The sequence below is a fragment of the Cetorhinus maximus genome, unplaced genomic scaffold (genome assembly GCF_964194155.1).
Source record: "Cetorhinus maximus unplaced genomic scaffold, sCetMax3.hap1.1 HAP1_SCAFFOLD_681, whole genome shotgun sequence".
Taxonomy (NCBI): domain Eukaryota; kingdom Metazoa; phylum Chordata; class Chondrichthyes; order Lamniformes; family Cetorhinidae; genus Cetorhinus; species Cetorhinus maximus.
Genome location: NW_027596623.1, coordinates 51,728 through 66,723, shown reverse-complemented (window position 1 = coordinate 66,723; position 14,996 = coordinate 51,728). Strand labels below are relative to the sequence as shown.

The 14,996-nt window shown below is 43.7% G+C and overlaps 2 protein-coding genes across 2 annotated transcripts in view; one reads left to right on the top strand and one right to left on the bottom strand.

The window, feature by feature from the left end:
• Positions 1-14,996, bottom strand: part of LOC144674515 (uncharacterized) — a 49,987-nt gene that overhangs the window by 17,482 nt on the left and 17,509 nt on the right. Inside the window, 1 exon segment of the mRNA XM_078535824.1 lies at positions 9,667-9,864. Within this exon segment, the coding sequence (XP_078391950.1) occupies positions 9,667-9,864 (198 nt within the window).
• Positions 2,203-14,996, top strand: part of LOC144674512 (uncharacterized) — a 48,413-nt gene continuing 35,619 nt past the window's right edge. Inside the window, 1 exon segment of the mRNA XM_078535821.1 lies at positions 2,203-3,344. Coding sequence (XP_078391947.1) covers positions 2,254-3,344 — 1,091 coding nt within the window. The 5' untranslated portion in view covers positions 2,203-2,253.

Below are 14,996 nucleotides of genomic sequence, written 5' to 3'. Positions count from 1 at the left end.
CTGCCATGAGCAGCCGCTCTCAGTAGCTTTTTGTTTTTATCTTTCCACCGATGCTGCCAGACCTGCTGAGTTTTTCCAGGTAATTCTGTTTTTGTTCTCGATCTCCTTTTGGGCCGCCGTAGACAGCAGCCATGGCCGTGGGGGTTCGCTCCGCGGCTTCTCGCTCTGGCCGGAGCCGCCAGCCGGTTGCCTGGAAACCTTGGCTCGAGAAGGTGCAGGAGGAAGGGGAACAATGGGTGGGGGTGGGGCTCTCGTGTCCGCGCGCCTGGCCTGCCCTGCCGCCTGGAACCCCAGCACGTCACCGCGGAGCAGAGTGATTCCTAATTGGCTGATTCAGGCAGGGTTCCATTGTGGACATCACAATGCGGAAGTTGGACAATGAGCTTCAGACTGAAACTTCCTCCTCTGGGCAACATCTGTGAGGAAATCAGTGTTTCTCCCTTTCTAATCTAATTCTGGTCTTAAATTGTTGACTTGCAGGAACTGAAGGAAATGAAGTTAATCCCGGGAGGGTGCAGACTCTGGAAAGGTTGCCCCAGTTCTCTCAATGAAAGGGGTGGTTTGCCCAGTAGTTGGCCGGTATTTAATGAGACAGTACAGTAATATAGACATTGAGTATTGCTGTAAAAAGAGAGAATCTGTCGAAGCTTTTCATTTGCACGCATCAAAATAGATGTGAGAATGTCAAATTTCAAAGGGAACAATAATTCATATTGTAAAACAGTGAGCGGATTGTTTTGCAAGTGTACTCAGGTCAAGTTGTTGCTTTGGGGTATGCACCAGGGAACAATCATGGCTAGCTTTTATTTAAATTCAGAAAATCCGAATCAAATCCAGTTGGTTGAGAGATGCCACTGGGGGAAACGACAAGGAATAGTTGTCCATGTAGCTTTTGTTCAATTGAAAAGGCACAATGCCTAGACAAATTTTCCTGGCTGAGGCCCAGGCCCAATAAAAGATTATCAGTTGGGCTCACAATGTGGCTCACTTACACTTGCTAGAAGCTCCATTTATCCCTATTCCAGGTCCGGTCCACTGCACATAAAGAAATTTTTTAGGAAGTCTTACTATAGCTGCACAGGGCATTGTTGAGGCCACACATTGAGTATTCTGCACAGTTTTGGATTCCTTCCTTAAGGAGGGATATACTGGCTTGGAAGCCATTTGTAGAAGGTTCACTAGGCTGATTCCTGGGATGAAAGATTGTCATCTGAGAAATGCTGAGCAGGTTGAGCCTTAACTCATTGGAGTTTAGAAGAATGAGAGGTGATCTTTTTGAAACAAATGGCATTCTGAGGAAGCTGGACAGAGTAGGTGCTGGGAGAATGTTCCCTCTCATGGGGAAATCTAGAACAAGGGGACACAGTTTAAAAAAGGGGTCTCCTATTTAAGATGGAGATGGGGAGGAATTTATTCTCTCAGAGGAGCGTTAGCCTTTGGAATTCTCTTCCACAGAGAGCAGTGGAGGCCGGGTCATTGAATATATTCAAGGCCGAGTTAGACAGATTTTTGATCAACAAGTGAGTCAATGATTATGGTGGACAGGCAGGAAAGTGCAGTTAAGGCCACATCAGATCAAACATGATCTTATTGAATGGCGGAGCAGGCTTGATGGTATGAATGGCCTACTGCTGTTCCCATTTCTTATAATCTCCGTTTCCAGGACAGGAAGCGGTGAACATGAATCTGTCGATCAGCTTGAATCGGCACCTTTACGAAAATTGGGAGGGTGTATAGTCGGTACAGCAGAATGAGAATGTAGGGAAAGTGTGCGGGATGGAGATTCAGAGATTTTGGGGAATGAAAGAGGAAAGAATGTTCCATCAAAATTACAATTGTTTGTTCTGAATTTCTCCCCTGTACTGACAGCAATGACTTTTGTAAACTCCTTTTACAGGACATTAGAGGGGGAGGATTTGCAAATTGAAATCTCAAACCAAACGTCACGTCAACAGTCACTCGGTTCATCACGATGTGAGTATCATCAGCCTTTGAATCTAGAAGGAGAACTGTTTGTCTGTTTTGTCTGCTTCAAAAGGTTTTTAACATCAGTGTGACTGGAAAAGCACCGAGACACACAGGCCCAAGTGAGAGTGTTCCAGTGCATTGACTGTGGAGAAAGCTTTAACAGGTTACACAGCTTGACAAAAACATGAGACCATTAACAGCAGGGAGAGACTGTACATGTGTTCTGTTTGTAGAAGTGTTTTCAACTGATTGTTGAAACTGGAGAGACACAAGGACACCCACACAATGGAGAAACCATGGAAGTGTAGGGACTGTGGGAAGGGATTCCAGAACCCATCTGCACTGGAAAATCATCGACGCAGTCACACCAGGGAGAGACCATTCACCTGCCCTGTTTGTGGGAAGGGATTCACTCTCTCAGGCAACCTGCAGATACACCAGCGAATTCACACCGGGAAGAGACCATTCACCTGCTCTGAGTGTGGGAAGGGATTCACTCAGTCATCTTCCCTGCAGAGACACCAGCGAGTTCATACTGGGCAGAGGCCGTTCACCTGCTCTGATTGTGGGAAGGCATTTACTCAGTTATCCAGCCTGCTGACACACCAGCGACTTCACACTGGGGAGCGGCCATTCACCTGCTCCGAGTGTGGGAAGGAATTCACTCAGTCATCCGCCCTGTGGATACACCAGCGAGTTCACACTGGGCAGAGGCCGTTCACCTGCTCTGACTGTGGGAAGGCATTTATTCAGTTATCCAGCCTGCTGACACACCAGCGAGTTCACACTGGGGAGAGGCCATTCACCTGCTCTGACTGTGGGAAAGGATTCACTCAGTCATCCAGCCTACTGACACACCAGCGACTTCATACCGGGGAGAGACCTTTCACTTGCTCTGAGTGTGGGAAGGGATTCAATCAGTCAACTAACTTGCTGACCCACTGGCGAGTTCACACAGGGGAGAGGCCGTTCACCTGCTCCAAGTGTAGGAAGGGATTCACTCATTTATCCACCCTGCGGAGACACCAGCGAGTTCACACTGGGGAGAGGCCGTTCACCTGCTCCAAGTGTGGGAAGGGATTCACTCAGTCAACCGCCCTGCAGGCACATCAGCGAGTTCACACCGGGGAGAGACCATTCACCTGCTCTGAGTGTGGGAAGGGATTCAGTGATTCATCCCACCTGCTGATGCACCAGCGAATTCACACTGGGGAGAGGCCGTTCACCTGCTGTAACTGCGCGAAGAGATTCAGACTTTCATCCACCCTGCTGAAGCACCAGCAAGTGCATGCTGAGGAGAGGCCATTCACCTGCTCCGCTTGTGGGAAGGGATTCACTCAGTCATCCAGCTTGATGAGACACCAGCGAGTTCACAGATGATTGCAGGGATTCCGCTGTTATTGCTGTTGTTAATCACATCCAGGACTGAACCATGTTCATTCTGACTGTTGGTGAAGTAGGAGGGTCAGAGGGCTTCTTTCCGCTGGGCTGGCTGGTCTCACGGCTTTGCTTCCAGTGAGCTGATGCTCTTTGAGCCTGGGAGTGCACATTCCCACTGAAATGAGCCACAAAGCTGATTAAGTACATTCATTATATCCTAAATAGTAAATAGTGTTTTTCCTACCACTACAGATAGATCACAAATAAATACATTTGTCTCTGTTCCATTGAGTCTACAGCACGGGGCCAGGCCAGTCGACTCAATTGGTCTATGTCAGTATTTATGCTCCACATGAGCCTCCGCTTCATCTCCCTCCATCAGCATATCTTTCTATTCCTATCTCCCTCGTGTATGTATCTAACCTCTGCTTAAATGTCTTCATGTTTTTCACCTCCACCACTCGCTGTGGGAGCAAGTTCCACATTCTCACCACTCACTGGGTAAAGAGGTTTGTCATGAAATCCCTATTGGATTATTGAATCCCTTCATAATCTTAAAGGCTCCCACCAGGTCACCCTTCAGTCTTCTCTCTTTTTTTCTGAAAAGTGTCAGTGAAGAAAATGCTTTCGGTTCTGGTATTGTTCTTTTTCTAAATGGAGATCACTAATGTTGACAGTACTCCCAGTTAGTCTAACCAAACAAGTTGAACAGAAACTCCTTGCTTTTCAATTCTATCCCTCTATAATGGAACCCTACATATGGACCATACATTAAAGGAAAGATGTGAATTCTTTGAGAGGCTGGAGACAGGATTTATGAGAACGGCACCAGGGGTGAGGGACTTCAGTTAGTTGGAGAGACTGGAGTAGATGAAATTGCTCTCTTTAGATCATAGAATTATGCATTCGGCCCATCAATTGCATGCCAGCTCTCCAGAGTGAATCAGTTAGTTCCATTGCCCCGTTCCATCCTCACGTACCTATAGGTTTATTTGTCCACCCAATTATCCCCGCTTCTCTTACCCTCGAGTGGAAGCAGATTCCAGGTCATGACCACTCACTTTAAATGCCTACGAGGCTCACAGAGCAAAGAGGGAGGCCATTATGCCCATCATGCTCATGGTGGCTCTTTGAAAAACAACCCAATTAATCCAGTCGCCCTGCAGTTTTCTTTTCCTTTCAAGAATCTGTCCAGATCCCTTTTTAAAGATAGAAGTGAATCTGCTTCTCGCACCATTTTCAGGCAGTGCGTTCCAAATCACAACAACTTGCTGTGTTTTAAAACAAATAATTCAGGATATTGTGTGTTTGAAGTTTCACATAGTATTCAAAATGGTGGCAAAGATGTGGTTATTACACAAAATTAAGGTTCAATCTTTATCAATGATCTTGACGAGGGGATTGTGTGTAATATATCCAATTTTCTGGACAATTATGAAACAATACGTTTCTATAGCACCTCTCAGGACCACAGGACCTCTTAAAGTGTTCTGCAGCCAATGAAGTAGTTTTGAAGTTTCATCATTGTAATGTATGAAACTATAGACAGGGCGGGATAGTCAAATTTCATTTTAAAATTCAATCACTTTCATCCTCTATTCACTGTTATAAGTAACAAGGTCAAGGAAGCCATTTTAAACTCTTAACATGTGGCTTCTTGAAACTTTTGTCCATTGTATAACTTTTCTTTATTAAATACCTATTGGTTTTGTATTAATAGCCAGTCATGAACCAGATGATTATTCAGTAATGAACCTTGAATAAGTTACCACTTAGTGAATCAATGTAATAGATAATTATATTATAAAGGGTGCATCTGCATTTTAAAAATGAACACCATATAAACTTATTTTTTCTAGAAACTGCAGAGCTAGCAGAAATTGTTTAAACAAATAAATTATTTTCTAATTTTGATAAGCTATAGGACATCATATTCTGCCAAAATCCAGTTTAAGAATAAGGCTCATGTTTAATCCAATCAAGATTAGTAAAAAATAAAGCTATTGTTTTCCATAATCTGTTGTTTTGAACCACTGTATCTTGTATTAACCAAATGTATTAATTAAATATTACTGTATTAACTATCAGTCAGTAACAGATGTTTAAGTAGTGAGCCTTAATTGAGTTACAATTAATGAATCAATAATGAATCAGTAGTTATAGTAAAAGACTGAGTTTTATTCACTGTAAAGATGTGAAACCTTCATTGCTGTGTATGTAAAGAATGTGCAATGAAGATAAATGTACTGGCAAGAGAGACCTTCAAGCTCTGATTAGCCTCAACATTTGAAACTGTCTGAAAACCTGTCATTGTATAGAATCAGATAAAGGGATAGTATGAAACAGTTCTATTGTCTTCCTGTCGATGATAATGAGAGAAGGTCGTGTAAGTAATTGTGAATACAATTAATCTAGCAACTAAATTGACCAATTGTCATGTTACAACAAGCCCCACTCTGATGTGAGGTAATGGTCACTTTGGGGATAAAAGTAGAGGTTCCAAAGGTCTTCCTTGCTAGCCAAGTACTGGAGATTCCCAAGGCTGAGTTCCAAGGAAATTACTGTCAAAGAAGGAGCCAGAGAGGGTGACGCTTCTACAGACTGATCACCCACATGAAGTTGCAAAAGTTAATGTCTTAAAATCGTTAAGTAAACCTTTATCTTATAATGTCTGGGGGAGGCAATGGTGTAGTGGTATTGTCGCTGGACTAGTAATCCAGAGACCCAGGGTAATGCTTTGGGGACCAGGGTTCAAATCCCACCATGGCAGATGATGGAATTTGAATTCAATAGGAATCTGAGATTAAAAGGCTGGTGATGACTCATGAAACCATTGTCAGGGAAGGAAATCTGCTGCCCTTACCTGATCTGGCCTGCATGTGACTCCAGACTCTTAAATGCCCCTCTGAACAAGGGCAGTTAGGGATGGGCAATAAATGCTGGCCTAGCCAGCGACGCCCACATCCCATGAATGAATAAAAAAAGTTTTTTTTTAAGTTTACTATCCAGAGAAGTCTGCCTTTGCCTTAATTGGTTAAAATCTTGTTTGGACCAAAGTGAATTTATTAAGTGGCAGGCTGAAATCAATTAAGTTACAGATCGCAAGATCAGATAATATAAATCTTAAATTTAAGATATTACATTTATATAGTGTCTTTCACAACCACAATACATCACAAAATGAAGTACTTTTGAAGTGTAGTCACTGTCGTAAAGTTGGAAACATGGCAGCCAGTTTACACACAGCAAGACCCCACAAACATCAAGGTGATAATGAGCAGATGATCTGTTTTTAGTGATGTTGAATGATAAATATTGGCCGGGACACCTGGGATAGCTCCCCTGCTCTTCTTTATTGGCCATGGGAACTTCCATCTCCGCCCAAAGGGGTAGACAGGGCCCTTGAGTTAGCAATTCATCCAAAGAACAGCAGCTCCAACAGTGCAGCACTCCCTCAGTGCTCGCACTTGGAATATTGACTTTGCTTTTTGTCCTCAGGTCCCTGGAGTGAGTCTTCAGCCCTCAGCCTTCTAACTCAGAGATATGAGTGTGATCCACTAAGCCATGGCTGACAGTATAGACAATACAAAGTTAGGAAGGGAAAGTTATCCTTTAAATTCCCCACATTTTGCCTCTAGTGCCTAAATCTAATAATCAAAACTCCAATATAAATAACATGTATTTGACTGACAAATGTTAGTGTTGGCTTACAGCCACAAGTTTTGAGCTCCCATTTGAGCCTCTGGCTCCTTTCTGTCTCTTGCTCATGTCAATGATGGAGCTGAGGGCTGAATTTAGCTGAGAATAACAGGGTCTGCATCGCATTTCAGAAATTGCCATGGGTGTTGACTAATAGGAAGATGCTGGAAGGCTGATTGGGAAGTGGGCCTCCAACCAATTGAGGAAGGAGTGGGGGGGGGCGACCGGGGCTGATAGTCACGTGACCCCTGGGGTTCAGTTCCCCTGTGAGCAAAGCGGGGAGTGATGGGAACAGCGTACAGAGGAGCTGTAGAGAAACCATTTGGGTCCAGAACATTGTGCACATCCTTTTACTCTGGTTGTCTTTGATCCTTAAGTAATTTTCTTCTTTTTAACCATGTTCTGTTTCATGAATAAACTTTTATCAGAAAAAGTATTCGATTTTGCTGGGCTTTACATGATTAGATTTATGCACTTTAGAGAAGAGTGGGAGGCTCTTTAACAGAAAATGAGTCCCTCTAAGGTAAAGGAGCCACAGGGGGAGATGAGATTTTATTTTTGACACAGCGATGTTAGAAAATGGGGTTCATGGAGTTAATTAACCCTTTGTCCCCCTTTCCCAAACTCTTAAATGATTCACAGTGATAACAATTATTGGTGACAGTGGCTAGATATTATTCAACTAAGAGCTGACACTTGCTCATGTCTGAGCAGTAGTATCAAAGTGCAGCAGCATTACCATTACACTCTGGATAGAAGCGCAATCTCCACTTAAATGCTCCCTGGTCTGTCCCAGACGCCATGGTTCCCACATAGAACCATAGAAAAGTTATAGCACAGAAGGAGGTCATTCGGCCCATCTTGTCCATGCCAGCCCGAAGACACCCAGCAAGTCATTTCTTCTCAGGTTCTGGGAGATTTGATAGAGGTGTACAAGATTATGACAAGTTTACATAAAGTGGACAAAGAACAGCTGTTCCCATTAATTGATGGTACAAGGATTGGGGGACACGGATTTAAGCTTTTGGGGAGGAGATGCAGGGGGATGTGAGGAAGAATATTTTACACAGTGAGTGGGAATGACCTGGAACTCACCGCTTATAAGGGCAGTGGAAAAGGAGACAATGAATAATTTCAAAAGGAAATTGGATGGACACTTGAGGGAAATAAACATTCAGGGTAACAGGGATAGAACAGGGCAATGGGACTGACTAGTTTGCTCTGTCGAGTCGACATAGACTCGATGGACTGAATGGCCTCCTTCTCTGCCCTAATGACTCTGTGATCGAAAGACAGAAATTTCAGCTGCTCCCGTCTCTCCGACTAACTGAAGACCCTTATCTCTGGTGCATTCTCACGATTCTCCTCTGCGCCCTCTCGCACAATTTCACATCTTGTCTAAAGTGCGGGGCTCAGATGTCGGGTTCCTTTCTAGAGGGACAGAATTGAAAAGCAGGGAGGTTATGTTCAACTTGTTTCGAACCGTGGTTAGACTACACTGGGAGGACTGTTAACATTTTTGATGTCCATTTAGAAAAGGGAAATAAAGGCACTGGAGAAGTGGCAACAAATATTCACAAGAATAATACCAGAAACGAGAGCATTTCAACCCTCGCGAAAGTCTGGGGCTGCTTTTCTCTAGAAAAGAGAAGTCTGAAGGGTGACCTGATGGGAGTCTTTAAGATTATGAAGGGGTTTAATAATCCAATGGGGATTTCATGAGAAACCTCTTTATCCAGTGAGTGGTGAGAATGTGGAACTCGCTATCACAGTGAGTGGTTGAGGTGAACAGCATGAATACATTTAAGGGGAAGCTAGATACAAACAAGAGGGAGAAAGGAATAGAAGGATATGCTGATGGGGGAGATGAAGAGGGGTGGGTGGAGGCTGATGTGGAGCACAAATACTGACATATACCAATGGAGCCGACTGGCCTGGCCATGTGCTGTAGACTCAATGGGAGAAAAACAAATTTATTTATTTTAGATCGACCTGGTAGGAACAACACTATTTACTATCCAGGATAATTAAATGTACTTCATCAGCTTTTGTGGATCATTTCAGTGGAAATGTGCTCTCCCACATTCAAAGAGCATCAGCCCACTGGAAGCAAAGTCATGAGACTGACCAGTCCATCAGAAAGAAACCCTCTGGCCCTACCAACTTTCAGAATGAACATGGTTCAGTTCTGGATGTGATTAACAGCAGCAATAGCAGCAGGATCCAATCTCTGGAAGCACTGGTGAGCTCGCTGATGTCTCAGCAGGTGTTGTGACTGTGTGAATTCCTTCCCACACTCGGAGCAGATGAATAGCTTCTCCCCACTGTGAACTCGCTGGTGTGTCACCAGTTGGATAACTGAGTGAATCCCTTCCCGCACTGAGAGCAGGGGAACGGCCTCTCCCCAGTGTGAATTCGCTGGTGTGTCTGCAGGCTGGATGACTGAGTAAATCCCTTCCCACACACAAAGCACATGAACGGCCTCTCCCCAGTGTGAACCCGCTGGTGTGAAAATAGGTTGGATGAATCACTGAATCCCTTCCCACACTGAGAACAGGTGAAGGCCCCCTCCCCACTGTGAACCTGCTGGTGTCTCAGCAGGTTGGATGATGAGGGAACCTCTTCCCACACACAGAGCAAGTGAATGGCCTCTCCGCAGTGTGAACTCGCTGGTGTATCAGTAGGTGGGATGACTGAGTGAATCCCTTCCCACACTCAGATCAGGTGAATGGCCTCTCCCCGGTGTGAACTCGCTGGTGTGTCAGCAGTGTGGATGATCGTGTGAATCCCTTCCCACACTCGGAGCAGGCGAACGGCCTCTCCCCAGTGTGATTGTGTCGATGAATTTCCAGCACAGACGGGGAACGGAATCCTTTCCCACAATCCCCACATTTCCACGGTTTCTCCATGGTTCAGGTGTCCCTGTGTTTCTTCAGGTTATTCCACAGTCAGTACACTGGAAAATTCTCACTTGGGTGTGTGTGTCTCAATGCTTTTCCAGTCACACTGATGTTTAAAACGTTTTGAAGCAATCAGAACAGACAAACATTTCTCCTAGATTCAAAGGCTGATGATATTCAGCTCCCATGAATTGAATGACTGTCAGATCTTGACGTGATTTTTGTATGCCGATTTCTGTTTGCAAATCCTCCCCTTCTAATATCCTGTAAAAGGAGTTCACACATGTCATCAGTCTAGAATAAAAATTCAGAACAGACAATTCTAATTTCTAAGGAACATTCTTCCCTCCTACGCTCCAAAATGTGTAAATCTCCATCCCACACACTCTCCCTCCTTTCTAACTCTGCATTACCTAATGTTCACCCTCCCAATTCTCCTGAATGTGGCAAATCATGCTAATTGACAGTTCCACACTCACCGCTTCCTGTTCTGGACAGGGAGGCATGAAAATCTATCACAGGACTAAAAATGTGTGTAATATTCAGTACTCCAATACTGATATAGAGATACTGCACTCTATTGTGGAGCTGGAGGTACAGTACTCTATTGCTGAGTGATACAGTGCTCTACTACTGAGTTAGAGATACAGTACTCTATTACTGAGCTAGAGATACTATACTCTGATGTTGAGTTAGAGATACAGTACCCTAAAGCTGAGTTAGAGAGACAGTACTCTGCTGAGTTACAGACACAGTACTCTGATGCTGAGTTACAGACACAGTACTCTGATGCTGAGTTACAGATACAGTACTCTGATGCTGAGTTACAGATACAGTACTCTGATGCTGAGTTACAGATACAGTACTCTGATGTTGAGTTAGAGATACAGTACCCTAAAGCTGAGTTACAGATACAGTACTCTGATGCTGAGTTACAGATACAGTACTCTGATGCTGAGTTACAGATACAGTACTCTTAGATTTACTTGGAACTTGCTGCCTACGATGCTGGTAAAAGCAGATATTAACAATGATTTGAGGATGAAATGAGTAGGCATTTGAAGGAAATAAACTTGCAAGACTATGAGAATCTACAGGGTGAATGGAACTGCCTGGATTGCTTTATGGAGAGTGAGTGAGGACTAAGCTTGCCAACTGTGATGAAATGTATTCCTGGAGGTTTCACCGCATGATTTACCTCCATGTTCCAGCTGTTAATCAACCAACACAGCCAACCTTGTGGCACACTGCCTTCCTATACCAACTGGAAAGCAAAAAGACTCATTACCCACTTGGATAATGCTCAACTGTCAGCCAAGCAGCCTTCCACGCCCTCCCCAGCTGCCCACCACCCCACCTCCATCCCCACACACATTTTCAATATTTTTATATCTGGCAAAGTGAAATGTTCTAAGAAAATTACAAAAAAATACAATCTTTATTAATTTCCTGATGAATTTTCTCCAGGGTTGCACACAGCAGTGAACTGGAGAATGGTCTTCAATTCCTGGAGACTCCAGGCTAATCTTGGAGAATTGGCATGGACTCAAGTCACTGAATGCCAAAATGACTCTATGGTTGGAAATGTAAAATGCTACCACCTCATATATTACAAGAATAGAAATAATAATAAATGTACATGATTAAAGAACCATAAATAATATCTCTAATATGTATCATATAACAACACTCGACATAACTCTTCCAATATTAATTTACTGTCCCTTAAATGTCAGCCATCTCCTGGGGAAACCATCCCCTTAATTATGAACATTAAGAAAGAGACCATCCTTTTAGCCAGACAAATAAATGTGTCGAGCTGAGGGAGCAAAGGATCTCAATGTCTTTAAGAGTGAGAGATGGGCTAACCTTTCCAGAGTCTGCACCCTCCCTGGATTCACTTCATTTCCCTTCAGTTCCTGCAAATCAACAATTTAAACTCAGAATTAGAAAAGAAATGGAAAGGGGGAGAAAAGAAAGTGTTTTACTCACAGATGTTGGACACAGGAGGAAGTTTTCGTCTCTGTGAAGCTCAAGCGCTGGAGACACAAAGCCTGCGCTCTGATTGACTGGAGCACCAGAGTACTTCCGGTCCTCCAAGTCTTCCCATTGGTCAACATCTCAACATAATAAAAATTGGGGGGGAGATATGGGCTCTCCTCCACACATGCGCAGCTTCTCTCTCCCTTGGTCATGCGCAGTCCTGGGTCGCCTGCCGCGTGGCGGATGGAGCGGTTTCACCAGCGCGGAGGATTGTGGGAGCTATGGCCGCCATTACTCTTCCGGATCCCAATCTCGAAGCTCGTCAGACCTGGATGAAATGTGGGGGTGGGAGGGCGCACTGACAGAAATTATGTGGGTAGTTACTGTATTTTATTGTGACGCCCCCTTAGCCAATCAGTTTGTTAACTTCAAGCGTAAGGATATAGATTTAAATACAAGCGGAAAGTGCTGGAGATACGCAGGCCTCGGCTATTAAAGAAAAATATTCCAAGTGCTTTTTTAACCACCTTATCTACCTGTGCTGTTACCTTCAGGAGTCTGTAGGCATACACTCCAGGGTCCTTCTGTTCCTCTACATTTCTCACTATTCTACCATTTGTTCTGTATTCCCTTGCTTTGTTAGCCTTCCTCAAATTAATTACCTCAAAATTCTCTGGGATTGAACTCGGGGTTTCCCTCTTTAAACCTTTCCACCCCTCTAAATCAATGTCAGTACTGAGAGAATGCTGCACTGTCGGAGGTTCTGTATTTCAAATGAGAGGTTAAACTGGGGTCCCATCTGCCCTCTCATAGGTACATAATATATTTACAGCAGAGAAGGCCATTCGGTCCATCATGTCTGTGGCAGCCAAAAAAGAACAATCCAGTCTAACACCACCTTTCAGCTCCTGGTCTGTATCCCTGTAGGTTACATCACCTCAAGTTCATATCCAAGATTTTTTTTTAAATTATGATGAGGATTTCTGCATCTACCAACCTTTCAGGCAGTGAGTTCCAAACCTCCACACCTTCTGGGTGAAAAAATTACTCAACTCCCCTCTAATCCTTCCAGCAATGACTGTAAATCAATGCTCCCTGGTTACTGGCCTCTCTGCTATGGGAAATATTCACTCTATGTGGGCCCCTCAGAAATACATACAAATCTTCCTTCAGCCTCTTCTGTTCCAAAGGAAAAAAACCCAGCCTCTCCAATCCTTCCTCATTGTTAAAATTCTCCATTCTTGGTAACATCATCATAAATGTCCTCTGTACCCTCTCTGGTGCGATCACACTCTTCCTGTAATTTGGTAACCAGAACTGTACACAGTACTCCAGCTGTGGTCCAACTAGTGTTTTATACAATTCTAGCATAACCTCCCTGCTCTTATATTCTAGACCTCGGTTATTAAAGGAAAGTATCTACTGTGCTTTCTTAACCACCTTATCTACCTGTGCTGCTACCTTCAGGGATGGTCGGAGATAAACTCCAAGGTCCCTCTGTTCCTCTACATTTTTCACTATCCTACCATATATTGTGGTAAATCCATTGCCTTGTTAGCCTTCACCAAATTCATTACCTCACTCTTCTCCGGGCTTGAATTCCATTTGTCACTTCTCTGCCCACCTGACCAGTCCATTGATATCTTCCTGTAGTCTAAAGCTTTCTTCCTCACTATCAAACCCACAGCCAATTTGTGCATCATCTGCAAACTTCTTAATCATAACTCCTATGTTTAAGTCTAAATCATTGATATATATCACAAACAGTAAGTGACGGGTATTGTTACCTGTGGAGCCCCACTGGAAACAGTCTTCCAATCACAAAAACATCTATTGAACATTACCTTTTGTTTCCTGCCACTGAGCCAGTATTGGATCAAACTTGCTACTTCCACTTGGATCCCATGAATGTTTAATTGACTGATCAGTTTGCCATATGGATCCTTATCAAAAGCCTTGCTAAAATCCATATCGGCCACAGCAAATGCAGTACCCTCATCAACCCTTCTTGTTATGTCCTCAAAAAATTTAATTGATTTAGTCAGACACAGCCTTCCCTTGACAAATCCATGCTGACTGTCCTTGAGTAATCCGTGCCTTTTCAAATCAGGATTTATACTGACAGTAACAAGGATTGGGAGAGACCTCAGTCAGTGTACTGAGAGAAACGCAGGGTGAGGGAGAGAGATAGTGAGAGGGAGAGACAGAGAGAGTGAGAGAGAGAACCCAGTTAGTGTACTGAGAGAAACACAGTGTGAGAGGGAGAGAAAGATAGCCCAGTTGGTGCACTGAGAGAAACAGTGTGAGGGAGAGAGAAAGACTTCAGTCAGTGAACTGAGAGAAACACAGTGTGAGGGAGAGGCAGAGAGAAACCCCAATTAGTGTACTGGGAGAAATACAAAGTGAAGGAAAGAGAGAGTGCAAATGTATGTCATCTTCCAGGCAATTTATCATTGTTTATGATAAATTGTTGGAGAGAGAAAAAAAAATTATTTCACCCAACCTCCCAATGTTGACAAATTATTTAAACAATTTGAATGTTCCTGGAAAAAAAAGAGACATGTCAAAGCTTTTCACCTAGCACTCATCAGGATAGATGCAAGAATACCATATTTCAAAGGGAACAATTAATACTGAGAAACAGGGTGCTGGTTGGATGGCAAGTCGAATCTGATTGGTCAAGATGTTGCCCTGGCGAATGCATCAGGGAACAATTGTCCCCCATGTTTTTGTTTAATTGAAAAGGTGCAATGCCTAGACAAATTCCTTTTGCCTGCAGAGGACCAGGCCATGCATATGAATATTAAAAAATCCAGGACAAAAACAGAATTACCTGGAAAAACTCAGCAGGTCTGGCAGCATCGGTGGAGAAGAAAAGAGTTGACGTTTCAGGTTCACATGACCCTTCAACAGAACTGAAGTATAGTTAGGAGAGGGGTGAAATATAAGCTGGTTTAAGGTGGGGGGCGGGGGGAGAGAAATTGAGGGTGGGGTGGTTGTAGGGACAAGCAAGCAGTGATAGGAGCAGATAATCAAAAGATGTCACAGACAAAAGGATCAAAGAGG